The sequence below is a fragment of the Lentinula edodes genome (assembly GCF_021015755.1).
Source record: "Lentinula edodes strain Le(Bin) 0899 ss11 chromosome Unknown C8R40scaffold_21, whole genome shotgun sequence".
NCBI classification, from domain to species: domain Eukaryota; kingdom Fungi; phylum Basidiomycota; class Agaricomycetes; order Agaricales; family Omphalotaceae; genus Lentinula; species Lentinula edodes.
In genome coordinates this window covers 427856-453871 of record NW_025764327.1, presented here as the reverse complement: position 1 = coordinate 453871, position 26016 = coordinate 427856, and the positions used below count along the sequence as shown (strand labels likewise).

At 46.3% G+C, this 26016-nt stretch overlaps 11 protein-coding genes across 11 annotated transcripts; 5 read left to right on the top strand and 6 right to left on the bottom strand.

The window, feature by feature from the left end:
* Positions 1 to 402: 402 nt before the first annotated feature.
* Positions 403 to 1288, bottom strand: C8R40DRAFT_1108852 (uncharacterized protein). The gene is made up of 3 exons (XM_046228278.1): positions 1006 to 1288; positions 880 to 945; positions 403 to 817 (listed from the first exon to the last, which is right to left on the bottom strand). The coding sequence occupies exon 3, from the start codon at positions 809 to 811 to the stop codon at positions 569 to 571; it is 243 nt and encodes an 80-aa protein (XP_046085522.1). The 5' UTR covers positions 812 to 817; positions 880 to 945; positions 1006 to 1288; the 3' UTR covers positions 403 to 568.
* A 657-nt stretch (positions 1289 to 1945) lies between these two features.
* On the top strand, positions 1946 to 4179 carry C8R40DRAFT_1108839 (uncharacterized protein). Its single transcript, XM_046228277.1, has 2 exons — positions 1946 to 2190; positions 2249 to 4179. Exon 2 carries the CDS (start codon positions 2263 to 2265, stop codon positions 4144 to 4146), a length of 1884 nt encoding a protein of 627 aa, XP_046085521.1. The 5' UTR covers positions 1946 to 2190; positions 2249 to 2262; the 3' UTR covers positions 4147 to 4179.
* A 525-nt stretch (positions 4180 to 4704) lies between these two features.
* C8R40DRAFT_1237865 (uncharacterized protein) lies at positions 4705 to 5229 on the bottom strand (the record flags this gene model as incomplete). Its single annotated transcript, XM_046233447.1, has 2 exons — positions 4705 to 4926; positions 4993 to 5229. The coding sequence occupies 2 exons, from the start codon at positions 5227 to 5229 to the stop codon at positions 4705 to 4707; spliced, it is 459 nt and encodes a 152-aa protein (XP_046085520.1).
* A 418-nt stretch (positions 5230 to 5647) lies between these two features.
* C8R40DRAFT_1108828 (uncharacterized protein) lies at positions 5648 to 6171 on the bottom strand. The gene is made up of 2 exons (XM_046228276.1): positions 6060 to 6171; positions 5648 to 5986 (listed from the first exon to the last, which is right to left on the bottom strand). Exons 1-2 carry the CDS (start codon positions 6147 to 6149, stop codon positions 5861 to 5863), a joined length of 216 nt encoding a protein of 71 aa, XP_046085519.1. The 5' UTR covers positions 6150 to 6171; the 3' UTR covers positions 5648 to 5860.
* Positions 6172 to 6617: 446 nt separating this feature from the next.
* C8R40DRAFT_1108826 (eukaryotic ADP/ATP carrier) lies at positions 6618 to 8291 on the top strand. Its single transcript, XM_046228275.1, has 8 exons — positions 6618 to 6808; positions 6864 to 6892; positions 6947 to 7015; positions 7070 to 7220; positions 7277 to 7597; positions 7651 to 7887; positions 7941 to 8018; positions 8084 to 8291. Exons 1-8 carry the CDS (start codon positions 6766 to 6768, stop codon positions 8092 to 8094), a joined length of 939 nt encoding a protein of 312 aa, XP_046085518.1. The 5' UTR covers positions 6618 to 6765; the 3' UTR covers positions 8095 to 8291.
* A 2927-nt stretch (positions 8292 to 11218) lies between these two features.
* On the top strand, positions 11219 to 13412 carry C8R40DRAFT_314662 (uncharacterized protein). Its single transcript, XM_046234683.1, has 3 exons — positions 11219 to 12521; positions 12577 to 12879; positions 12940 to 13412. The coding sequence occupies exons 1-3, from the start codon at positions 11512 to 11514 to the stop codon at positions 12983 to 12985; spliced, it is 1359 nt and encodes a 452-aa protein (XP_046085517.1). The 5' UTR covers positions 11219 to 11511; the 3' UTR covers positions 12986 to 13412.
* A 427-nt stretch (positions 13413 to 13839) lies between these two features.
* On the bottom strand, positions 13840 to 17936 carry C8R40DRAFT_1047471 (uncharacterized protein; the record flags this gene model as incomplete). The annotated part of the gene is made up of 8 exons (XM_046224442.1): positions 13840 to 15290; positions 15344 to 15378; positions 15438 to 15508; positions 15554 to 15667; positions 15731 to 16192; positions 16247 to 16998; positions 17149 to 17772; positions 17822 to 17936. The coding sequence occupies 8 exons, from the start codon at positions 17934 to 17936 to the stop codon at positions 13840 to 13842; spliced, it is 3624 nt and encodes a 1207-aa protein (XP_046085516.1).
* A 1248-nt stretch (positions 17937 to 19184) lies between these two features.
* On the bottom strand, positions 19185 to 20294 carry C8R40DRAFT_314640 (uncharacterized protein). The gene is made up of 4 exons (XM_046234682.1): positions 20191 to 20294; positions 20021 to 20128; positions 19541 to 19962; positions 19185 to 19485 (listed from the first exon to the last, which is right to left on the bottom strand). The coding sequence occupies exons 2-3, from the start codon at positions 20093 to 20095 to the stop codon at positions 19546 to 19548; spliced, it is 492 nt and encodes a 163-aa protein (XP_046085515.1). The 5' UTR covers positions 20096 to 20128; positions 20191 to 20294; the 3' UTR covers positions 19185 to 19485; positions 19541 to 19545.
* A 662-nt stretch (positions 20295 to 20956) lies between these two features.
* C8R40DRAFT_1171527 (uncharacterized protein) lies at positions 20957 to 21643 on the top strand (the record flags this gene model as incomplete). The annotated part of the gene is made up of 3 exons (XM_046231716.1): positions 20957 to 21112; positions 21233 to 21328; positions 21413 to 21643. 3 exons carry the CDS (start codon positions 20957 to 20959, stop codon positions 21641 to 21643), a joined length of 483 nt encoding a protein of 160 aa, XP_046085514.1.
* Positions 21644 to 21826: 183 nt separating this feature from the next.
* Positions 21827 to 23752, top strand: C8R40DRAFT_1108787 (isoprenoid synthase domain-containing protein). Its single transcript, XM_046228274.1, has 9 exons — positions 21827 to 22005; positions 22105 to 22259; positions 22363 to 22409; positions 22487 to 22636; positions 22698 to 22799; positions 22912 to 22978; positions 23046 to 23124; positions 23299 to 23401; positions 23450 to 23752. Exons 1-9 carry the CDS (start codon positions 21937 to 21939, stop codon positions 23641 to 23643), a joined length of 966 nt encoding a protein of 321 aa, XP_046085513.1. The 5' UTR covers positions 21827 to 21936; the 3' UTR covers positions 23644 to 23752.
* Positions 23753 to 23863: 111 nt separating this feature from the next.
* C8R40DRAFT_1171525 (uncharacterized protein) lies at positions 23864 to 25523 on the bottom strand (the record flags this gene model as incomplete). The annotated part of the gene is made up of 11 exons (XM_046231715.1): positions 23864 to 24208; positions 24262 to 24270; positions 24333 to 24347; positions 24404 to 24486; positions 24544 to 24639; positions 24695 to 24755; positions 24804 to 24877; positions 24948 to 25026; positions 25084 to 25242; positions 25294 to 25412; positions 25463 to 25523. 11 exons carry the CDS (start codon positions 25521 to 25523, stop codon positions 23864 to 23866), a joined length of 1101 nt encoding a protein of 366 aa, XP_046085512.1.
* Between the last annotated feature and the right edge of the window lie 493 nt (positions 25524 to 26016).

Here is a 26016-nt window from a genome sequence, read left to right as displayed (position 1 = left end):
GGGGAAGTTCAAAGGCACGACGTTGTTGAGAGGGAAGGACATGAGCTGTAGACGAAGCTACCTCGAGCGAATCCATCATTTGACAGATGAGAAACTTTTAGATTGCCTGTACTCGGGTGAGTCTTGAAATGTACCCTTTTTGCGTAACGAAGGAATATAAACTGAGTTCTTACAGCCTTTGGTCGAGGAGAAATCGAGCATCCCGTAAGCAGTAGACGGTCTGCTACTCAGAGGGAACCAGGCAAGAAAGACTCCCTGGCTTTACCGAGGCAGATACTATTCTAGATAACATTTGGCTGGTATTCACCAGGTGCCGGTCAGTAAATGTTAGTCCTCGATCTGCTCCAATATCCGCATTTATTTGTTCGTAGGTCGCTCTTGAGAGATCTCCAATTCGCCATGAGTAATAGTAAGTTTGACCCTTCTGCTACAGCTGCAGCCTATCTGATCAAGTAATCTTATCAACTGCTATTGCCAGTTCATCATCATTTATCGAGGTGCAGATACACCTAACACTTTATGAGAGGGAAGCATCACTACATTTATACCAAACTTCCTACCATCCTGACTAATATATGTTCACGGTTGAACCAGGAACCCCAAGGATAGTCTCAACTAATGCACCTGGGGTTTGACTTCTAGTGAAGCGTATCACTTGCCACTGAGTTCGGGATCCCCAGGTATCACTCCCTCCATTAGCCTTGAGAGTGAACCAGTTCTCATTCCCACCTTTGTCGAAGTCTCCACCAGTTGCAGTGACACTGACATAGATATCCTGGGCGGTATTGTTTGTTACTCTGAGAGTGCTCATTTCTTTCTAATCAAGATCGGGCATTTTTATCAATGTGTACATCACATTGTAGGATCAAATATGCTTACCAGTAGTTGGTTAATTCAGAATTTGTAGACAATGGAGTCAGGATGCAATGTATGAAGTCCTAGAACCTGATCAAATGTGAGCAAATGTTTGAATTTAATCATAACCTGAAGTGCGAGAATGCATACAATGAGAGCAGCAGCACTAGAAATAAGAGACAGACCCTTGGGGGAACACAGATATACTTCGATGTTTAAATAGCAAAACCCGGACCCATTGTATGATGAATTTTAGTACGACAGTGTAAGTGCAGGTAAGGATGCACGTTCAACTGGCTTTCAAGAAAGTTTTTCGATAACAGTATGCTCACAGGAAGTCAAAGTATCAATGCAGAAGGACTGAGAAGGACACATGTTCAATGTTCAATAGTTCAACGTTCAACAGTAAGACACAATCATCACCCCACTTCTGAAGCGGCATTCTTGACAGACAACTTGAATATACGCCAACTACTTCGCAGTACATTGTGCCTATGCGCTACTAATAAGTATATTTGAATGAAATCCTCAGGCTTCGGGGAAAATAGTGAAGTCGACAGAGAAGGACACATGTCCAATGCAATTATTACTCCGCTTTTCATAACTGTCATCCTTGACAGACAATATTCTTGAAAGTCCTCGACACTTGACTATTTCTTCGGCACTTGTTAGTACCAGCAAGCACTGGCAGGAGGCCCTGACTGCCTCCACTCCATACACGTTTTGCTGATACACTGTGCACATGTGCTACTAATAAGTATCGGAACTTGAATGAAGCTTTTCGAGAAGTCAAAGTATCATATCACCCCACTTTTGAAAAGTGGCATCCTTGATGGACAATACTTATCCCCATACCTAATTTCAGAGCATATTGTGCACCGTGACATGTGCTACTAATAACTACAGAAATTTGAATGAAGGTTCTCGGGGAAAGTAGTTATTCTCTGTGTCACCCTAGGGTGTTCAGAGAAAGAAGGAGTTGTATTATAACTTATGGTAGGCCACGAGTTGGAGGCAAGGGAGCGGATGCTATTTATGTGTCAAGTACAAGGAATCTCAAGATATTGGTAGTAGCTCTGTCCTCGGGCATTGTAAGAGGTAACAAGATCTTTAGCTCTCATCTTCTATTACTTGACAACAGGTTGACATTTTAATTTCAAAAGCTTGAGAGACAACATCGGTGCTCATGCACGTTGCACTTATTTCTGTCTCTAAGCCTGGTCTAGGAATAGGTAAAAGGAGTATATATCGACTAGTACCATTCATCAGCTACATATTCAAAGCTTCAATAGTACGCCCCACTTTGCTCTCTCATTTTTCAAAATTCATATCCAGGTAAGACATCTTGAAGACATCCAATTGGCTTAGTGCATACACTGAATATTTTGACTAGTCTCTCCACACATAATGATAATCCAAACCGTGTCAATCAAGGGTCCAAACAACAAGTACCTTTCATGTAGGCCCAATGACGGGAGCTTGGGGTTTGACCTACTAGATCTTGATCCCTCATGCAAGTTCTTCATGGTTCCATGGGGTGCTGGAAGGACCTGTTTGAAAGGCCCTAATGGGAGGTTTGTCGACCTTCACGGGATTAGATTCCGATGTGATGGCATCTACACTGGAGCGGGCTTCATTGTCTCTGACACCACTTTCCAACTGGATAGCGGAAAATACCTCAGTAATGTTGTTGAAAACAATACCATCACGGCCAACAATACCGCTACCCATTTGGTCATAAAGTCAACATCATTCGAAAGTTTCCATGTCAGCACGTCGTTGTCTGTCCCCGCCATTACTTACAACAGCGACGTATCAGTCGAGGACCGCTACAGGCCAGGAAGGAATTACTTGGCTCTGAAGAATTACAGCGGAACTATTGATATTATCTTCTCTATTCCTTACTCCATGGATGGGGAAAGGAACGGAACTGTGGAGTTGATTGTAAATCACATGAGGGACGCTTCTGGAGGAATCATCGACATCAATCTGAACAACCAACCATTATTTCCGAGATATTCCCACACCACGACCAGATTCGAAGCACAGAATTTGGGCTCATTGGTACTATCTTCATTGACAGGAGAGAACACATTATCCATCTCCCTGGCTGAGGGCTATCTAGGGAATTACTACTTCTCTGATGCTGCTCTGGTTTTCAAAGATAGCAAAGGATATGTGAAACAAGAGAATTCTGTATATGCCATTGGACTCTCTTCTGGTTCGTCCTATAATGGTGGGAGCCTGGAGGATAGTCTCAGGAAAGGGAATCCATACCTTTCTATAGAAGGGAGCACTTCTTGGTCAAGGGTCACCTTCACAGTCAGGGAAGAGCTATTAGGAATAGGCAACTGTGTAATGAAGATCCAACACAGAAGAGAGTCTGGAACCTCCATCGACATATTCCTCAATGGAAATAAGATTGAGGCAGGCTATGACACCATACCAACTGACTCATTTGGCACCTCCAGTTTCTATATCCACAGTAGTGATTTGAAGAAGAGCAATGAGTTGGTCATCAGACCAAAGAATGGGAAGTACTACATCTCTGATATCAACCTTGATGTAGTTTCACTCCTCCCAGATGTTACTCAAAAAAACTTTGAGACTTATATCAAAGATTGGGTTCTCCATCACAGAAGAAACATAGGAGAGCTTAACAAGATCCCTCGAGAAGATCTTCCAGCTTGGAAATTTGTTCATGAAGCACCTTACTGGTTCTTCATCCCATTTCTTCCCTGCTCACCAGAAGAGATCGGTGTTCTCTTTGACTACTACAATATGATGTTTGTTTCTGTGGCCTTCGAGATCAGGGATTTCAACAACAAGGCTAGGGACTTCCACAGGGAGCTTATAAGCACTGATCTCCCGAGGAAGAATGCTCTCAGGCATGCTTATTGGACAGCTATGTTGTCCAGACGATTTGGCTTGTACTTTGCCTTGGATCTCTCGACAGCCCACGAAGAGGCCCATGTTGATTTGACTATCGAGGGTCCCTACGATCATGTCACCGACAAAATCAATAATGCCGTAGGCTCTCTGTTGGGATCGAGGACACCTCGGTCTAAGGATCTCCAAGGTGTCATAGACGCAGCTTGGGCAAGCGGAGAGCTAGGATATGCGAAGGACTTCAGAGAAACTTCGGGAGGACAGACGGCCAATGTGTATTGGCAGAAACCATTAGACGTGATGGCAAAGAAGTACAATGTGAAACCAAAGTTTAGCCAGACAGAGAAGGACACCCTGGAGAAAATGAGAGTAAATGTTCCAAATGTTCCCGTCATCCACTAGTCATTCATACTGTAACTTGCTATTGCGGGATGCTAGAAAGCCTTCCTGCGTCGAGTTAGAGTATATTCTGTGAACATACATACTGTTTCTTGAAATCCGCTGCTCGAAATGAAAGCGATTATAGGATTGCACACCGAGTAACGCTCAGTGTGTATCCTCTTCTTCGACTAAAAACTTACACACTGCGTGGTACTGCTATAGCTTGCAAGGAGTGAACAGAGAAATTGAACACTCATCATTGCCTCCTTCTGGTACTCCCAGTAGTACTCGCCACACCACCCATCATCTACCATTCATGTATTCTTCCGTTCTCTATTGTCCCCAACGGTAAACCCGGTATCCACATCAACGCATCAAGGATAGGCCAAAGCTCTTGCATAATTCTGACTCTAAAGAAAATGGCAAGGGCAGCGACAATTAAGCAAGTTGATAGCGTGGTATACATTATGACCCTCGTAGGAAACATCACATCCTCCGTTTTGCGACGTACTGTAAGACCAGCATCAGCATAGTGAAAGCGCTTGTCCCGACGCATAGAGCTACTTATGTATACACGACCTAGATGGGGGTAGGAATGAATGGACTGAATCCTAGAGAATCCCGTGTTTGAGACTGAAAGATCTCACCAAACACTGCCGCAGAGAAAATGTGTCTTTCATGGCGTAAACCACCCGGTGTTGAACTTTGAGTGGTATTCGTAGCGGCGAATAGAAGTATCTCCCAAGAGAAATCAATAGCGGTAGATGTAAGAGGTTTGGCGTTGGGAGGAATGCCAGTTGACTAGTGAGATAGACCGAGCTCCGGTGAGAGCCCCCAGGTCCCAGTATCGAGTTCCAATTCTCGAACAGTCTCCGTTCTGATATCCCATAATACACAGTATAAAAGACTCAGAGCTTTTTGCAAACTCCCTGCCCGGAAGATCCCAGAGGATAGATCTATTTCCCATAATCGGTCAGGGGAGGTTCCTAGCGCTGCGTACAGGATACTGGCTAAGAGAAATAGACCCAAGGGCCAAGAGACCACGTCGTTCACGAGTACTTGAGCAAGTACTGTTCGAGCAAAGCTGAGATATGACATGCCCATCGGTGTGTAGACGATGAAAGAGAACGACTTGAAGAAAGACAAGACCTTTCAGATTTACATAAGTGACAATGAGATCCTTTGGATGAGGACAAGACTCACAAGGAAAAATCTCCGCCATTTACTCTCATCGAAGCCCTCATTGAGGTAACGCAAAAGTTCAAGTTGAGTCGCGACCAACAGGTCTGCCAAGGTTTGCAACTGCAAAATGATCGTTAGATTGGTCGGCTTTCAGATTTCCATATCCTTATGCAGCACTAGTTGCTGTAGATTGCTATCCGCGCTCATCGTTTGTGGTCAATGAATGATAGCCTCCACAAAATATAACCCAAGAACGGGATTCCAAGATATTCAAATATACCTGATTCCTTGCATAATTGAAGTGCTGAGGCCGAGTTGAAGCAGCGAAAGTAAAGAAGAGGTCAACTTATTAGCGCCCATGACTGAGGCCACCGAGTCTTCCTACCGTGTTTGCGCGACTAAAAAATGTAAGATAGCAGATATTATTATGGGTATCCGATGCGTGAATAAACGAGAGATAAATAGGCGTAATGAAAGAAGATATTCGTAGGCTCGGGCTGAAGGTTACACACAATCCGCAATCGAGGTTGGTCAGGCAGTAGATGCAAAGTCATCAAATCTGCAGACGGAAGCGCGAATAAGAACCGCAGATGACAACAATCAGGCCAGAATGACCAGACTCTACGTGCCCATAACTTGAACCCTCATCTTCGCCAGAAGGCGGAATTCCATTTCGAAACTGTCCCACCAGTATTAGTAAAATGATTTCACTTATGTGTGAGATTACATCCGAGCAAACCAATGATACGCACCGCGGGCTTCCTCCGGAACAAGAGACGTTTGCGAGCGGTAGCCAATTGCAGATGATTTGTGGTCCCAGTTTTCGAAAGCACCGAGGACATGCAACACCGTGAAGGTTCCAACGCTCTAAAGTCCCATTTATCTTCTCGGTCGAACCCACAATTAAAAAATAACACAGATAATAGTGGAAACGGGGAGGGAAGGCACATGGCTCTTGTACGGTTTTGTTTGTTCGGCCTAACCGTATCGACCAAGCTTGTGTAATGGCCATCGTTGAATCATCGGTGATATACAGAAGGAACATCGTTCTTTTTTGAAGAGCCTGTAGGGAGCCATACGTTCAAATTTCATAGATATTGAAAAATGTTTTCGAGCCTTTCCGTTGAGGCTAAAGGGCATTTCACTATTAGGAAAATAATTTGAAATCTGATGAGGCTAATGCTTTTTTGAGAGAGTTCTGCGCTGGTAGCAATATCACAGCATATCACAGCAACATTAGTACCTCGTTGATTTGTCGTTGATGCACACGACGTCGGACGACAACAAAGACCGGGCCGTGACATAGACTGACCCGGATTGTTCCGCGTCTTCCGAATTTTTGATCGCGAGGCTATAAGAAGCGAATTTTTTTTGCCAACACACTTGTTTCTTTACCTCTACGGTTCACCTTCCCAAAACTCCCCTCTCACTTTTTATTCTTCCTTTTCTCCCTCAAAAATGGCTGCAGTCAAGAAGGGAAAGACTCCTCAGGATTTTGCCAGTGAGTTTTTGCTTGCTTATTGGCAATGAGCTATTTTGTTGAAAATTTTTCATAGTCGACTTCATGATGGGTGGTGTGTCTGCTGTGAGTTTTTCCTCGTTTTATTCACGTTTAGTATGTTGAACATTTGCTTTAAAGGCTGTCTCGAAGACTGCTGCGGCTCCCATTGAGCGTATAAAGCTCTTGATTCAGAACCAGGATGAGATGGTGCGTTCTGCTGGCAACTTCCGATCAAGTTTTGGACTTAAGTTTCTTCTGTAGATCAAGCAAGGTCGTCTCTCCCACCCATATAAGGGTATCTCCGACGCCTTCAAACGTACCAGCGCCGACGAGGGTGTTCTTTCTCTATGGAGAGGTAACACTGCCAATGTCATTCGGTACTTCCCAACCCAAGCCTTGAACTTTGCTTTCAGTGCGTTTCGAATCAACTTTCCGCGTTTTCATGTGATTGACGTGACGTTTTCGCAGAGGACTACTTCAAATCGCTCTTCGGTTTCAAGAAGAACGAGGGTTACTGGAAGTGGTTTGCTGGAAACATTGCTTCCGGTGCCGGTGCTGGTGCTTCATCCCTTCTTTTCGTGTACTCCCTCGACTACGCCCGTACTCGTCTCGCCAACGACGCAAAATCCGCCAAGGGTGGAGGGGAACGTCAATTCAACGGCCTGGTGGATGTTTACCGCAAAACCATTGCTTCTGATGGTGTTGCAGGTCTCTACCGTGGATTCGTTCCTTCAGTCGTCGGTATCGTTGTCTACCGTGGTCTTTACTTTGGTCTCTTCGACTCTCTTAGTATGCCCCTGTTTACTTCGTGCCATGTTTTCCTTTTAATCACCTCTGCGCAGAGCCTGTTGTTCTCGTCGGTCCTTTCGAAGGTTCTTTCCTCGCCGCTTTCGCTCTTGGATGGGTTGTCACCAACGCTGCTGGACTTGCTTCCTACCCTCTTGACACTATTCGTCGTCGTATGATGATGACCTCCGGTACTGGTCAGAAATACGCGTCCATGTTCGACGCTGGAAGACAGATTGTTGCTAAGGAGGGTACTGCTTCATTGTTCAAGGGTGCTGGTGCCAACATCCTTCGTACGTTCTTTTTTTGGTTTGTTGCTGTATTGTGTGTCTCACTGTCTGTCTAGGTGCTGTCGCTGGTGCTGGTGTCCTTTCGCTCTACGACAAGGCTCAGGAACTCATGTTCGGCAAGGTCTACTCTGGTGGTATGTCTATCTTATGCCTTTGGCCTCTTCACCCATTTCTTATGGCATGTCTTTCTCTCTTCCAGGATCTGGTTAAACTGCTTTTTGAATTCGGGAGTGAGGGTGTCGGATGTGATAGACGTTATAGATTTACGTGGCTTTCCTCCAGGCCAACGGTTATACCATCTGGGTTATGTCGCTTGCATAGACTTATTGCTATGCTCTTTATATCTTTACTTTATCATCAGCCGTATTTTGATTGGAGGAATAAAAAATTAGACAACCCACTTGTGTTCATGAAGTAATATGAGAATGCCATGGTATTGCTATCCGGTTTGTCCATGCTCAACGCATGTGTCGTATGTGTAAGCAGTAAATCCTGGTAAATCCAGTTCTCTGAATTGTTGCCCCAGAAATCTTCATTTGCCTGGCTGCTGCGGGCGGAATTGCCTTTTGTTCAATTAATTGCACACTACATTTATCCATCAATCACATACGAACATTGCCAAAGTCTCTACCACCTATGGCTCGCTGCATCCCTGCTACCTCTTCTACAGTTGACCATCGCGGTCGCTCTCACCGACGGAAGATGGAGGATGCAAACTTATCGCGCCTGCGGCTCGCTGCTGACACGGGTGGTGCTGCCTTCTGGAAGTTTTACAAATCCTTACGCAATCCTGACAAGCCCCTACCTAAGGTTACACTGGAGCAACTAACGAGCTGTTTCATTCCTCGCATGAACCCTCCCGATCCTCGTACTACCTCCATTGATCCCCTATCCCCCAACATGAAAGCTCCAGAGCTAAAGCTATCCCGAACCCATCACCTTCTTCACCAATCCCCTCATTTAACTCTTCAATATCCGAGGACGACATTGGCACTATCAAGAGCTATCTTAAATGCACCACCCATTCAAACTCGGCTGGTGTTGATCTTGTCACATATTCGACTATCATGGACATTGATAACGACCGGTTGGCCTCCTTCTTTGACCGCGCATTCACGCACAATGAATGTCCTACATCGTGGCTCACATCACTGATTGTGGCAGTACCTAAGCCAGGAAAGGACGCAACTGACCCAAACAACTACCGAGCGATTGCCTTGGAAAGCTGTATCCTCAAATTCGCCTCACTCCTACTACACCTCAAGCTGAGCCAGGCACTGGAAGAGGCTAAGATTCTACCTGCCTCACAGAACGGATTTAGGGCGGGATACCGTACAAACAACAATGCGCTCATCTCCGCACCCTCATTGAAAAGGCTAAATCTCAGGATGACACTCTTTACGTGGCTTTTGTAGACATCTCAAATGCTTTTCCCTCAACGAACCAAAGCAGCTTATGGAACAAGCTGGCTGACTACAATTTGACAGGCAAATACTTTGACTGGTTATGCTCCCTTTACAACCAGATGACCTATATCATCGCCCATGATGGTGACATCTCTGATCGTTTCCGAGCTATGTGTGGGGTTTTGATGGGCAACCCCTCCTCTCCAACTCTCTGGAACATCTTCTTGTCCACTTTCAATCTCATCCATGACCCCAACGACCTCGACCTACTCAGCATTGTCATATCTCATCTTGAACACGCTGATGACATTGCCCTGATCTCACGCTCATCACATGGCTTGCAGTCCCATCTAAAAGCCTTCGAAACTTACTGCCATGCAAATAACCTCTCCATCAGCGCTGGGAAATCCTGGGTTATGGTCTTTGGCCGCCTACCCTCACCCCTGCCCACCTTATACCCTGCTGGCGAAGCACTATCCTACCGAGATTCTGTATGCTATGTCGGACTCCACCTCCAATTCACACACCGACATCTATTTGCTGCGCATTATACGGTGAAGTGCGACTCTGCAATCACTGCTGCTGGCAGCATCGCCGGCTGCGACCTCATCATTGGACACTGTCGTCTCGACCCGTTGATTGCAAAGCAACTCTACTCGGCACTCATTGACTGTCACCTCATCAATGGCTGTGAAATTGTGATCGACACCGACAAACACCTGCTGTCCATGCTTGAACAGGTGCAGCTTCTCTTCCTCCGGTAGATGCTAGGTCTCTCTCGTCGCTCTATGGTCGCTCCTCTCTTCACTGAGACTGGCATCATGCCCATCTGCGTTCGTCGAGTCATTCTTGCTCTCCGATATCTCATTTACCTTCTGAAACTCCCACCTGACCATTACGCCTATCTCGCACTCCAGGAAAACAACAATCTTTGAACTCAGGCCAAGAAATGTTGGCTCTCGGACCTCGATTGGGCCATCACCCACCTTCCATCCTCAACACTCTCCCTTCCCCCACTGGCTTAGCTCTCGGAGCAATCCGTCCTCCAACTAATCAAATCTATCTCTCACGAGCGGAACGCCCACCTCCAGTCAGAAGTTGACAACAGCCATCGCTTAGCATTGTTACACAGCCGCCGGGAACCACAGAAAGAAGGACCAGCCAAATACGTCACTCGAACGCTGCGCCACTACCTCATACTAATCCGAAATCATGATCATCAGTGGACTCTCACCAGATTGCTGTGTGGTGACATGGTCCCTCTCATATTCCGCGCTTCTCCGGCAAGAACGGACCCCATATCCGAGGCAGAACAAGACACAAAGGGATGTCGGTCATGCCAATCACCATTTCATCCAGAATCTCCCCAGCATATCCTCCTTCAATGTGTAGCTGACGAGACCATCACTGACTTACGAACCACCTTCCTCTTCGACATATCGCCATTCATCCCCCTTCCTCGAAGCCAACAATTTTCTAATGCCGAGGCTCTTCACTACCTCAAACTCTTCATCTTCAACAACACATTTATCACTCGCACAGCACGTTTCATCTACGCTACTGTCGTATGTTGGAATTCACTATGCCAACTTCACATAGCCTGTGAAGAGGAGAGCGAGGAAGACGAAGGTTAGACAATCATCGATCATCATCTACCCTTTCCTCTCTTTCTTGTCAAGGCAATGACATTCTTCCTCTTTCTTCTTCCTTGTGTTCAACTTCACTCTCAACACGACTTTCTTCCGATACCTTCAATTCCTCCTTTCGTACTCTCTTGCGCCGTTGTATCTTCATCACTCGTACCTTTTTGTATCTCTTCTTGTCGCTCGTACTCGTTAATTTACTCTTACTCATCTATTTCTCTCGCACTCTCACATCTCTTGCACTCTCAATCTCTCGCACTCGCTCTTTCTCGTACATTACTCTTACTCGTATGCAGTACATCAGCAGTAGTCTACCCTTCCCTCTGTGCAGACTGAGCTCGCTATTGTTCATGTACTGTAACCGGCTGTTCCGATGCGGGACCCCGTCTCTAGGGACGGAGCTGAGTATCAATCTATCTATCTATCTATCTACAGCTTGTAGTTATATGCCAGGCAATGAATTGATGTCTGTTGACCAATACATATTTTCACGCGTACTCCTTTATATTCGCATCTTCCATCTTCACAGCTTTCTGTAGTAGCCTTATAATGGTGCAATCGTAAAGAAACCTTCATCAATGTTACCATTCCATCTACCCATATACCTCACTCTCCTGGGATTTCATCACTTCCGTGATGCAATGGCCACGGAAGAACCCTTCAAATCGAGTCTATCTCCCGAAAGTACTGACTTTCTTCCTCCGGGTGCATTCGTAGTGGCGGGACTCATCCAGGCCACTGAATTCGCGCAATACCTAGAGGAAAACCCAGAAATCGTGGTTAAGCAACTCCTGCTTTCTGATTCTAGCGTCTGGGATATTGAGAACAATTACGGATTCTTGAACACGTCTAAATATTATCCTCGCCGACCAGTGTTCACAGATTCGGTTTGGGCCGCTTTTGGTGGTCCCGAAGATGATTTGGACATTCCGGATGAAGAAGCTGATGCGGTCGCTCATAATACGAAGCTGTCGAGGAAACGGAAGCGTTCGCTGAGGGATCATCCAGCAGTCCTGGACCGGATCCTCAATCGCACCCATACTTCCCTGGAGACATTTTCGTATCTTCTGTACATTGAGAATTGTCCCAGATACAACCGCAGAAGACCACTTAATCCGGAAGCTGCAAAGGAGTTGCGCCTCTTCAATCGTGATTTTCCACGATTGAGGGATCTGACAGTGAAAGCTAGTGGTGTTTGGAAACCATTAGCGCGGACTTGTAATACTGCCAACGCCGGCCGGAAAGTGCCCGATGATTTGGAGGATGGGCAGATGAGAAGGATGCAGGGGTTTCCCCAGCTAGACACTGTCACTCATTTACATATTATGGGTAACCAAGACACTTGTGATTGCGAAAGGCGTTCGCTGTCTTCGTATCGCGACCAGTTCGAGAATCTTTCTCATTTCCGACTAACTGATCAACGTCTCCTACCCCATGAATTTAATCCTTGTCATGTCAATGCTGCGGGATTCCGGGGCATGGTGGAAGTTTTGATAAGGGGAGTTTCACTAGGAGAAGAGTGGTTACGTCCCCTCTGGAAAAAAATAAAGGGTAAGTTTTTGGGAGTATCGTACGAAGAAAAGTGCAGGTATGTTTCCTTTTTTATTGCGGTACCGGTGGCAAACTACTCAACATCGTTCTAGGCCGTTCCCAAAAGACCTCACTGTGATAGTCCAACCGGGCTTTTCCCCCATGCTTGAGAATTCCGGGTTTCGCGGTACGTCCGGCGTCGCCTATAATGAGGACCTCCACAGATTGGACTCGATGCAAGATATCAATGTTCATCTCAGTTGGCCTGTTCAAAGTGATTGGGTGAAATATGGACGGGACGGGGTGTTTCCGCTCGATAGAGCGATATTGAATTTCAAGGAGCATATTTTTGGAGGGGGTGGTGAGTGGAAGATTGGAGAGGAGCTAAATAAAGAGACGCCTCGAGAGTGGTGGTGGTGATTGGTCTTCAATTCATGGGATCATGCAAACCCATACTGATTTTGCCGTTCTTGTAGGAACTCTGATCGGGAAGAATTCAATGTTACTCATGAAGAGTTGTGAAGGAATTGTTGCACAATCACCTTGTTTGACTAGGTTTCTCTCCATATCTGATTGATACAGTCTTCCTTCCATAATAATATCGCAAATATGCCACAGAATGCCAATGAACCGGTCATGCCAAGGAGGATAAAAAAACTTGCTGGGCAAAGAATTTGCTCTTCCTCTTCCGAATGATGTCAACTAGTTAGAGGCTCCAGCACTCGATGATTACTTAGTCCTTTTTTGTTATGTTTCGACCAGGAAGTACCTAGAAAGAGAGACGAAGGACGACAAGAAATCAGTCGGGAACCGTGACGTGCGCTGTGGAAGAATCTGCTCGAGAAGTACTGTTGTATGCCATGTCGACTTTGGGACAGGTCAACCAGTTATTATCGTACAGGCAACAAACTCTTTAAGCTTTAAGATGGAACTGATATAGCTCAACCTTCCGGCAGAGAGAATGTCGAGCAGGAATATCTTTTATTAGTCAAGGATTAATGCTTAGTACGTGTGAGTGGATAGTAGTACCACAGTGAATGCAGTCAAAGCCTTCTTCAATCTCCATTAGAAGTTAATATTGTCATGAGACCTGAAAGCTTGAAGAGAAACACAAAGAGAAAGAGAGGATCACTCAAAAGGGAACGTGGGTATGTCGACCGGTTTATAGATTGGGCAGACGAGACTAGTCCATTTGGAAAGTGCATAAGGTATAAAAATTTAGGGAAGAAAAGAGGAATGCATACACAGGATCATTTTTTATTCTGAGGAATTTCCGTAACAAAGACTGGAGAAAGCAGAGCGGTGGATAATGGCAAGAAAGCGAAAGACATATTACTATTACGGATGAAACACGTTTCACGCACAGTCTATTGCGTTTACGAAGGATTCGAGGGGCGAGGTGAGTTTGAGAAGATAGAAAACACTTTCTCCGCATTCTCTTTGTATTTCTTGAGCTTCTTGTTCTTATATTTCTCGGGCTCTTCCACAACTTGATCTGCCGGTGTATCGCCGGTCGCAGACGTATCCGAAGAGTAACTTTGAGCACCGACTGAAGCTGCAGACTCTTTCGACTTTAATGAGTGGGACGACACCGGTACTGTGCTCCCACCAACTGAGGGCGCAGGTGTGAACAACCCTCCACTGGACGATGATGAGCTCATTGTAGCAGAATTGGAATGATTTAGCGTTTTGGCAGACTTTGAAGAGAAAGACGACGGCGGAGGGGACCGAGGCCTGAGGAACTGTCGAGGAGTCTTTCTGAATGTAAGACCTTGATTTCTACCTCTACGAATGGAGGGGCTAGGAGACTCTTCTGGAGATGCAGTTGCATCTAGATCTGAGGTCTTCGATAGCCCAGATACGGATCGGGACATAGTACCACTGCGACTCGGAGTCGAAGCTTTCCTGAACACAGCCAAGCGGTACCTATCGACGACCCCTCGGGCGAACAAACTGGCGCCTTTTGCTCCATTGCGATCTTCTCCACCATCTGCTTCGATAAAGTCCCAATCTTCATCGTCATCCTCGTCGCGCGAAGTGGCCTCTGCTTCGTCGGGTCCGTCGGACAAATAACGGTCCAATGCGTGCACACCTGAGCGCTCTTTGCGACGAGCAGGACGACTGGCTTTCGGAGGCTGTGTTTTGGGTGGGAGAGCAGGCTTGAGTTTGTCCGCGGGTGGAGAAGGAGGAGGTGCTGGTTCTGCCGGCACTTCCTTGCTTCTGCGTGGCTTAGCCTCAACGATGGCTGCCGGAACCTCGGATAAAGATGCATTCGAAGGTTCGCGTGAAGGAGTGGCAGTCGGCGGGACACCCTCTTCGTCGACAGGAAGAGATACAGGACGAGCTTCGGGTGTTTTAGGCTCAGGTGACTCCTCTTCTTCTTCCTCGGGTATCTCCGTGGTAGCCTCGCCCAAAAGTGGAGGTGCAAGATCGCCAAGCAAGCCACTGGCGATATCCTCGTCCTCGTCCTCGTCTTCGTCAGTCTCTTCCTCTTCGGATATTTCTCCATCCTCCTGCTCATCATCTATGAGGACAGAATGTCTGCCCTTGAATGAATAACCATCAAAAACATCAACCGAATCATTCTCTTGCTCATTCTGCCTTGATATTGGATGTAGGGAAGAGCTTCGGGATTGGGAGGGAGTGGTGTTAGTCTCCTCTCCGTCTGTGCGATCAGTGTCAGTATTTTCATGCTCTAGATCAGTATCGGTATTCTCGTTCTCGTTGTCATTGAAGTCGTCAAGAACAGGTTCCATATCTAGAAAAGTGTCATCGAAGTTCTGGGTATCGCTCGCGTTCGAGGGATCGATGGGTGGAATATACGGAGCTGAGAATTTATGAGATTAGGATCCGCTGTACAAAAGCCAGGATGCTCCTTACGGATGTAGCGTTTATAATACACATGAGACCAGTCTCTGCAAAGTAGGTTGTCAGAAAGTAGAAAAGGAAAGAGCGAAGTGACAGTTCAGCTGACATCATGGAAAAATATGGATGCCGTTTTATTCGGGGCTCGCATATTCTGAGGGCGGGATTCCGTTGAAGGAGCTATAGACAGTTAGCAACCGACGTTTGACTATTATCTGAACTTACTCCTCGAATCAGACTCTTTGTATCCTGATCCATAGATCTCTCATCTGGGAACTGTAATTCGTCCTGTAGTACCCGGACATACATGTCCGAATGGTTGTTGGCCCAGAACGGTGTCTGCAGTGAATGTTAGATATAGACGAAGAAGAAGGGAATGTAGGATAAAGAGAATAAACTCACTATTCCAGTTAACATCTCATACAACATCGTCCCAAAGCTCCACCAGTCAATCTCATAGCTATATGGCAGTGCTTGAATCACTTCCGGTGCGAGATACTCTGCCGTGCCACAAAAGGTGGTGGTTGTGTCTACTACTGGCACACCATTCCCAATCTCGGAGCCGGTATCTTTCATCCACGGGGGTTGCGCGCCGACAAAATCTTTGCCAGACGGCGTTGCCGGAGCAGTGACAGCATCTCTTCGTCTGGGAAACTCTTTTGAGAGACCGAAATCGGTGAGAACGATGTGACCATCGGCACCGATGAGGATATTTTCGGGTTTCAAATCACGGTAGATTACACCAGCTGCATGTAGGCCCTCAACACCCTCGACGATTTCGGCAGCGTAGAATCGTGCACGATCTCGGCCTAGACGACCCCATCTTGCCAACTGTGTCGCTAAATCACCACCAGGGTGGAAGTCCTGGAAAAAAGGAATAAGTGCAACGAAGAAGATACAAAAGATCAACGAACTTACCATCACCAGGAAAAGATTCTCCTTATCATGGAAACTCCACCATAACTTCACCACGAATGGGTCCTTCACCACTCCATTTGGATTAGGCTGCCCATTCCCATCAACTGCAGCCATCCTCTTCAAAACTGCCTGTTCCGTCAAGGTATGCTGCAGTTCTTGATGCGCTAGCACATGCCTCTTGGTGATTGCCTTCATCGCATATAAATCGGCGGTGGCCTTGTGTCTCACCAGCAACACTTTTCCAGCGCAGCCTTTACCCAGGACCCGTAGCATTTCGAAATCATCCACGACCACTTTTCGTTGGGACTTTTTCTTAGTGAGCTCTTTCTGGCTTCCACTTAGAGAAGCAGCAGCAGAAGAATTGATTTCCTTGCGTTTCTTACGCGCGGATTTGCTCATGCTCCGAGCAGCGGTAGAGATGCTGGATGATTCGTCGCCGGTTTCGGTCTGAGAAGAAGAAAGATTGCCTTCGTGGACTGAAGAGTGATAGGCGCGCGATATTCGACGGTCAGGGTCTGCCGATTGAGAGCGGGGCACGCGACTAGTAGCAGTAGAGGGAGGTTCTGGAGTGGGAGCAGAAGTGACTGGAGCGCGCGGCTCTTCTTCACTAGCACGAGGAGTTGAGCTAAGGTCTATGACGGCGGTGGAAGTGGCGGCGGTAGGAGATGTTGGCTCGGTTGTGGTAGTTGGAGAGGTAGGTTCGGCATCCTCTGGAGCGGGCGAAGTCAGAATTTGGTTGTTGCTAGCTTCAGCTGAGGACCCGGATCCAGATTCGGGTTTAGCTTCAGGTACGTCAGGTAATTCCTTCCCTCCACCTTCCTCGTTATTAAGCTCGTCCGATTCTTCCTCGGCATTGACCTCGTGGTTTTCCGTTGGCAATGCCTTTTCCTCTTCATTGTGACCAAGTTCCTCCCGCTTTTCGGCAGTTTTGGAATCCAGGGTTAGACTTTCGATGAGTTTGTTCATCTTCCCGCCTCTCTCCGTTTTATCTCTCGTCCCACCAACATGCGCAGCTAAGTCTGATCTGACTCTCTTAATCGCCCTTTCGACTCGGGTACTTTCAAGATCGTCAGTTCTTACACGGACGAAGCGTTTCCAGGCCCTGGCCTGGCGGACTGGCTGTAGGTTGGACAACGTAGTGAAATAGGCAGCGAGGGCGGTACTGGTGGCAGATGGAGTGGGAAGTGCAGCATTGAGCAACGCACTAGAGGCCGTGAATGAAACAAAGGGATCGTTTTGTTCAATAGATGGCGACGCGGCTGGGGTGGGTAGTCCGGAGGGTGTTGTCGAAGAAACATTGCCGTTAACGACTGGCCGCCGAGTACCAGACTTGGCAGATGTCGGTGAAGCTAAACGAGAAAGAGTGTTTAGAAACGCAGATTTGCGTTTGGGTACAGCAGGAATCGAAGCTGGGTCCAAAGGCAGAGTAGGGAGTTTGGAGGTAGAAACGATGGAGTCGCGAAGCTTGTGATCAAGTTCGACAATCTCCATGACCGTTCTGGTGAGGGTAAGATTGTGTGTAGGTGCTGGAGAAGATGTAAGAAATAAGAAGAAAGTCGAGAACACGCCACTGACTCTTTATGTAAAGACTATACGACCTAGAGTCGTGAGGACTTTCTGCTATGCTGACACTCCATGGACCATCCTGGTCAATCCGCACAGGACCCCTCCGGGACGGTGCAGTATCCATATGATGATTCTTGAGCATCTCTCGATCGATGAAAACTGTAGACTCTGGTTCTTCAAAAGTCAATGTTGAGCCACTGGACCTCCCTTTTCCTCTTCCCTTTCCACTATTAACTTTCTTCAGAGAAGAGGTGCGACGAGGTGCAACTGCGTTCAATGCTCCTGGAGAGCCAGTCGAAAGACGGCCGAAAGGTGTGTTAGCTTTCTGCAACGGGCTACTGCTGCTTCCTGATTGACGGGCTAAGATAGTACTTGGCATGAACTTGAGCTATCTTGCCGGTATATTTGTGAAGCAGGATATATGACGGTCTGGTAGAGAAAGAGACGTTGTTTCTGGAAAGCCACGAGGAATGGGTCAGCCAACTGGGATCGCCGATGCCTCGAGGCGTTCAACGGAACATGACTCACACGAGCAATTTACTTGAGCAAATTGAAGTTGAGATAAAAAAGAGTGTAGACTGAGAAACTTGAATGATTAGAAAAGAAATGTGGGTGTGAAAGGCAAAGATATTGGACGGTGACTTTAGGGATAATAATGTTCTGAACTTTCCTACGCCCCCCAAATCGGATGTATGGAATGATAATCTTTATTTAGTCCCATTCATACGACGACATCGAAATTGTACAGAGTCTATCGACAGGAGATGCCTTGGATGGTCTATTTTACTATATGAGGCTCACTCGAGTCAGTTCGGTGAGTGTTCGGTGAATATTTTTTGGATTCAATGTAATTGTAACTTTTTCTTGTAGCACTGAGGCATCCCGCACCTCCATCCGGTGGGCTGAGACTTTGGTGAGCAGAAATTTATCCGGAACTTACCGCGTAACGGTGACTCAGGACAAATATACCGTTGAAACACAACAAGATGTCGATGAAGGATGTCGATGATCGATGATGTCCTAAATGCCTGAGATAACCTCGGTTGTCCCCAGACTGTTCCCTGCATACTATACAATACAAAGAGATTTGTACAAAAGATATCACAGAAGTTAGGGACCTAAAGTAGCAACAAGAAAATTCGGATTTTCAGTAACAAGTCTCAAGTCATCACAAAATGCAGAGTAAGGAACGCAGAAACGGCAATACCGAATAGGACAATCTGTAAGAATGCACGAGGGCATATACTTGTTTCTACGAACAGATCGGCGGATATCTTGTTATACGATTTATCTGATCGTAAATCTTCTTAGGCCTCGGTATGCAACGGACTCGGCCACGGAACAGTCTGACGGGATGCGGAAACCAGTGAGGAGGCGATAAATCTTGGATGTGACAAACTTCAAGCCCGTTGGCGGCTAGTCGTAGCCATGAATAGTGTCGATTCTGGAGTTGTGTATAACCTGTTCCATGGCAGAAGGGAAATATCTGCCAAAACTCAATAGACGACTTGCCAGCTTGTAGGGTTTGAAAAAAGACTCGAGCGGCCAAATTTGTTGATGACCGGTAAACACTCAACTCGCCCAATCATGATGCATGATGGAGGAAGATATTTGTATCATTCAACAAGATCAACTTGAAAACGAGAGATATACGGATATGTATTCCAGCCGAGCTGGTATGTAACCATTAATAACTAGGTCTCACCTCGAAAAGAAGCAGCAACTCACTTTGGTCAAGAGCAACGTAAAACAACTTCCTGTGTAGCCTTTCCACTACCGACTTGAAATATAAATTTGCCTCCAGCTGCTTTCAGGTAACCCCCAATGGAATTCTCATCTATTACCATTTTGTCTCCCACAAAATTGATGTTTGCTTTCACCCGTCCGTAATATGGACCGGAATCTTGCTTTCGGATTACGTTTTGGCCGACCTCAAAATCGAACCCTTGTGTTATGTCCGTTGTCGCACCAATGAAGGATTGCTCCGTGAAAGTATCAACATGAGCGCCGATTTTGAAGAGCTTTTGAACAAGCTCTTTGGCAATCTTGTCTTTTGCTAGCAGTACCTGGTAGTTTGCATTCCCGCTGTCTAGGTGGCCTGAATGGGCTGCAAAAGAGTATGGCATCGATTTTGAGCGAAACCAGGCGCACTATACATAGAAAGATTGGCCAAAGCCGGACTCAAGATGATTTTGGGAAACCACTTACTAAACCATTCGAAATTGGGCCCGCGTATGCAGCAGAGGCAAGAACAAGAACAAGACAGACGAAGTTCAGACGCATTGTCGCAGCTGTCTATTTCGCAATGAGGTAATGCTGGAGAATGCGCATGCGAGAATGGAGGTCAGGAAGTTTTTCTCGAATGTGAGATAACTTACAGGGCTGAGGCTAATTTGCACCGAGAATCTGGCGGTCGTTAAAGATGTGTCGACAAGCTCAATGCACTGGCTTCCTCGACCAGCAAGGAAATTTTGTAGGTTTGGAACGACCACATCCGGGGGCAGAGTCCCTTATATACTTTTTCGCCACCCCAGCAGTCCACTGATTGATGATCGTTTCATGTTAAATCATTGAGTGCTGATGCACTGATGAGTATCATCCCGGTAGTTCCCTCTATCATCTATGCAGCAACTTTTGAGGACCAAGGCACGCAACGATTCTTTGTGCCATTGCGGAAAAGTAATATCTGCTCTTCCCTACTGTTCTGAGATAATCGTGATGGGTGATTGAGGTAGGGGAGCGGGTATGCAACGAGAGGGAGTGCCAACGGGTCGGAATTTCCGGATTTGGTTTGCTTGTACGTAACACGATCACATGACATGTGCGGAGACACCCGCTCCGAACCTTCTCCGGACACAAAATGACCTGCAACTTCCCATCCGCGTCTAGGAGGGTATATATCCTCACATCCCCCCACTTTTACCTGCCTTCACTGCAACTCTGGCACTTAGTGCCTCTCTGACTCATCCTCGAGCATCCTCCCTCGTACCTTCATTGAAATACGAATCTGGAAACACTGGCAAGCGACAATCAAGGTATAAACATTTGACGTCGAACGTATAGCTTTCTCTCTTTAGCTCTCTTCTCAGTCTCATCTCACTCGTAAACCTATCCGGAAAATTATCAGTCATCCCGTTTATCCCAATGTCTTCCAAAGAGACCGCTGATGTTGAGAAAGCAACAAGCGGGAACAACCCTTCTCCTACGATAACAGCTAGAGCTGTCGCCTCCAAACCAGTCGTAGCATACGATGATGATGAAGGCGAAGAAAGCGATACGTATGATGATTTTGACCAGGAGGTTAGTACTGACCTCCTCAAATTGGCTCTGTGAAAGCAGTCGTTGCTGCTAGACTCGCATTGCTTTTTCTTTCATTCTTACGGTAGAAAATGCTCTCAATTCTGACATTCGCCGTCATAGGAGTACCAAGATGGCTCTGAAGACGAAGAAGAAGACGACGAGGGCCACGGAGCACCTCCCAACAAATCAAGTTTGACCGCCCTCTTACTGGGGAACGTTCGTCTTTTTTTTCCTTTTATAGTATGATTCCATGGTCTGATTCATGAACCAATCACGCCATGTCAATCTCTTCGTCGTTAGTCCGGTGTCACTAATGGCATCCCCGAGGTTAATGCAGAAGAGGACGAAGACGAAGACGAGGGGGAAGACTATCATGAAGGCGATGAGGACGAGGACGAGGACGCAGACGGAACTTTCAGCGCCCCCGCATCCACTACAAGTACAACCAATGGAAAAAAGCGCTCGATTGGCGATCTCCGCGAACATGATGATGACAGTGAAGGAGCCCAGACGAAGAAAGTCAAAGCCTAGGCACTTAGAAAGTTGTTCCTTCTTATCTCTTCGAGAAGCTCAGGCTACAGATATATATAAAAGTATGGATGACATCGTCATTCAACTGCGAACTTCTCAACCGTATCTTTATCTCTACTTACTCTTCTATCTCGTATCCTCTGTTGTTGTAGTAGTTGAATACATTTCTTGCACTCGTTAAATGCCTACTGAATGTTGAACGTTGAACATATATCAGTGTAGAATGTACTGAAGCGCTCGAATTCTCAGCGCCAATCAGACCGAACAACCTTTACGCTCTACTCCCTCATGAGATGGCAGATCACTCCAGACTTATTTCCGGGACGCTAAATGCTTCCCTATGGACCGAGGAAAACGAGTCGGTAAGCTGTGATCGACACTATATTCGAATCGTAGCTCACTAAATCAATGCATTTCGCGTCGCGATCGGAATGTCGACGCGTTTTTCGTACCATTATTAGGCTATCCTTGCCCCATACACCTACCTGACTTCCGCACCCAGTAAAGAAACCCTGCGATATCTGGCTAATGCTCTTAATGATTGGCTCGACGTTGAATCCACACAGCTGGAGCTCATCGTCAAAATTGCTCAAGCACTGCAAAATGACTCTTTACTGTGAGTATCACTGAAGAATACTTCCCCACCCTGCCTGATCGGTTGAGGGAGTGACCTGATTTGTGTGACGGAGTGATTGTTTTTGGTTCATCATTCGTTACAGGTTCGATGATATCGAAGATGGCTCTGAGCTTCGTCGAGGACAGCCAGGTGAGCAAACTTTATCGCGTTTCCCGCGTTTCGGCGATCTATATATGGGGACTAGCATTCACTTGATACGATGACAGTTGCCAATAAGGTTTACGGTGTACCGCAAACCGTCAACGCAGCATCGTATATCGTTATCAAGGTATACAAGGATGCTTTAGAGCTCCGTGGCATTATGAAAGATGATACTTCGATCAAAGCTGGTTCGACCCCAGAGGAGATCATAACAGGTTACACAGCTTGTCGGAGTAGATCATTGTTCCTCCTGCTGATCATTTCATTTCTGTGCAGAGGAGCTTCTGAATGCTCATCGAGGCCAAGGAATGGATATCCTGTGGCGGGATCATGTAAAATGTCCCACTGAAGATGAATATATCGAGATGATCAAGAACAGTACGTTTTCCCTTTATTGCACTTTTTATGTTGCTCGTACATCAGTCTGTTGTTGAACACGGATCTGATACAATCTCCTTCTTCTCACGTTGCATTGACATCTTGTCTCCAGAAACAGCCAGTCTTTTCAGGATTCTAATAAGATTGATGATGGCTTGCGCAACGAAACAAAAAGATGTGTACGTGTATATGTTGTTTCACAATTCATTGATCCTATCAAACTGATCTTCAACTCGCCGTCACCAGAAATTATATCCCCCTCATAGATTTGATTGGGGTGATGTACCAGATCCGCGACGATTACAGTAATCTTCAAGACGCCAGCGTGAGTACCAAATTCCCTTCTTGAATCAACAGGGTTCTGTTAACCTTGAAATTCGTGATTGTCGTTTTTATATTTTTTTTTTCGTTCCGGTCATTCCTGCCACTGGTTGTTCCTTGCGACTTCATTTTCATCAGTTGGCCGGTAACTCGAAACTGATGACTTGAATCCATTTAGTATAGCGATACGAAAGGCTTCGCAGAAGATCTCACCGAGGGAAAATTCTCCTTCCCCTTGGTTCATGCCATACGCGCTGATACATCAAACACACAGCTTCTAGGTAAGTCTTCAGGAAGTGGCTTCCACCGAGTCTCATCATTTGTCACAGATATCATTAAACAACGCCCTAAATCTCCTACATTGAAGAGACAGGCTCTATCGTACATGGAGAAGGAAACCAAGTCGTTTGAGTATACGTTAGCGGTGTTGCGCACGTTGCAAACGAGGATAGACGAGGAAATGAAGACGTTGGGAGGGAACTTCAAGTTGCAGAAATTATTGGATAAGCTTCGTGTCAAGTAACAAGCTGTGTATGAGATGCGTCAGTCCGGCGCTAGCCAGTGGCATAGAACATATCAATTTTGGAAAGTTTTTTCTTAGTATCCATCAATGTCGAAGACAGGTAGAAATTCATCTTCGAGAGTACAACCTCCTCCTGCATTTTATCATTTATCGATTAAGGTATGAGATGTATGATACATATATTGTATATATAGCGACTGAGTTAGCAGCAATAGGACGCTCAGTCATCCAATTTTTCCTCATCCTTTCGATGCGGTATCGAATTCGAACCCGAGGAACTCGAAAGCTCAGCGGTCGTAGGAGTTTGACGAGAAAAATCCGGAGAAAAATGAACACTGGTTGTTGGAAAAATCGAAGTGGTTCTGTCTCCACCTGCAGTGGTGGTGTCCAGGCCAAAAGTGCTTTCCTCCCCGTGATACGCCCGTCTGGGGCGACCGAATCGCATGGCTGATTCAATGAGTGAACGCGTTTGGAGACCTCCGTTGTGATCAACACCAATGCTGTGAGTAGGCTTTTGTGTGGAGAACGAACGTCCTGAGCCTACGCGGACTATAATGGATGAGAACTGGAAATGGGAAATTGAATGGATGTAAATAGCATAGCATGAAGGGTGCTTACCACAAAGCCCTATCGATTCCCAGAACACAGTCAGCGGGACAATCAAGAAATGCACAAGAACATAAACTTACAATGATGCTTGGCATCTATGGCACAACAAGTGTTAGAAGACAGTTCGAATAGAGTGATCGTTAAAACGCACCGGGTTGAGAACGGCATACATGAGCGGATTTTCGAGAGCGGCACTTGTGATGAGGATAATCAAGAACACTGAATACAGTGCAGCTGTTGCTCATGACACAATCAGAGTCGCACTGGGGATTCTAAAGAAATCCTACCTACCTGATTCAGTGATAATGGTCATAGTGTTTCTCAGAAGGTGCCCGCTAGTACCGGTAGATTGCCTCTGAACGAGCCATATTCGAGTCGCGATGGCCACTGTGCAGAACGTGTATATTAACATAGATTTCGAAGTCGTTAGTCTAACACGTACAACTGCAGTATAAATTGAGGCAGAGGGTTGTGATGTACATGTACTTGACTCTGGAAATGACCTGGAAATTTTGAGAGAGAAGACAAACAAATGGGCTAAACTGACTTACCTCGGCCACGATGACCACACCAGTGGTTGGATCTTCAGCCTCTTTGAATGTTACGAGTGCCCAACATGCAGTTGCTAGAATACCCAAAGTTCAGACAGTGGTTGGATAACCTATGAACAGCTATGAACAAAGACTAATACTGACCAAGGTTTCCGATATACAAAGCGGATGGGATGATGATCACTAGATAATTTTGCCCGAATGCAGCCCAGCAACGAAATGTCTATTGATCGATACGTATCATTTAGCACGAACGTTAAAGGAGACTAGCTATGAATACCAAAAATGCGTCGGCAATGAGCGTAATGGTCACATAGGCCGAGTTTTTCGCCAGTGCTTCAGCGCCGGAAAGGATATTGAAGTAGTCCTTCGGATAGTTCGGGGTTCCAATGTTGCTGGTGAATGCACGGAATGCACGATCGACGTCCAAAGCCAGGTGCTACGGGTTATTAGAAGGGGTAAGTGTATTTCACAAGTCGTCTATTCATACAGAGGTGATCAGACAGAACAAGGCAACGGTCGTGGACATGAGGAAGAGAGAGGTCCGGTCGTAGATTTTTCGATTGAGCAGAACTTGCATAGCGCGAGCGAAGATAGAAAGAAAGAGTCCTATGATTGTGGATTAATTTGACGACTGGGCAAGCACTTGGTCGACTTACCGTATACTAAGCAATCTATAACGGTTCCTCCCAGCTCAGCCTTCACAGTCGTTACAGCCATAATGCAAGCCCGGGAAAAATCTAGAAGAAATAAGATTGGGGTCGACGACTCAGAAACGAGGACCACTTTATAATTATGTGTACCTCCGGGTTGCAGCGTCTTGGTATGAGGACTCACATCAAGAAGCAAGCTGGTTTAATGAACACCATCACGACCGCATTGAGAAGAAACTCCACATGTAGATGGTGCGCATGTGGGAGAACTTAAAATTGCCGAGGAGATCAAGATCACTACGTCTTTCGCTCCGTCTTTCCCGCTCACCCGCCCATCTGGATTCCGACTACTTACCCTCATTGTAAATTATTTCCCTCAACACACTGCTTTCTGCCACCGCAACGACCATGATGCGGGTTCTTTCCTGAGGCATGGATTGGCATATGCCCTCATATGCCATCAATTCTGAATGTCAGGATACTATGTACTAGTATTAGGCCGGGAGCGATGAAAATCAGGTAAAGAATCTAAAGATGCTCAAAATGATAGGATTTAAAAC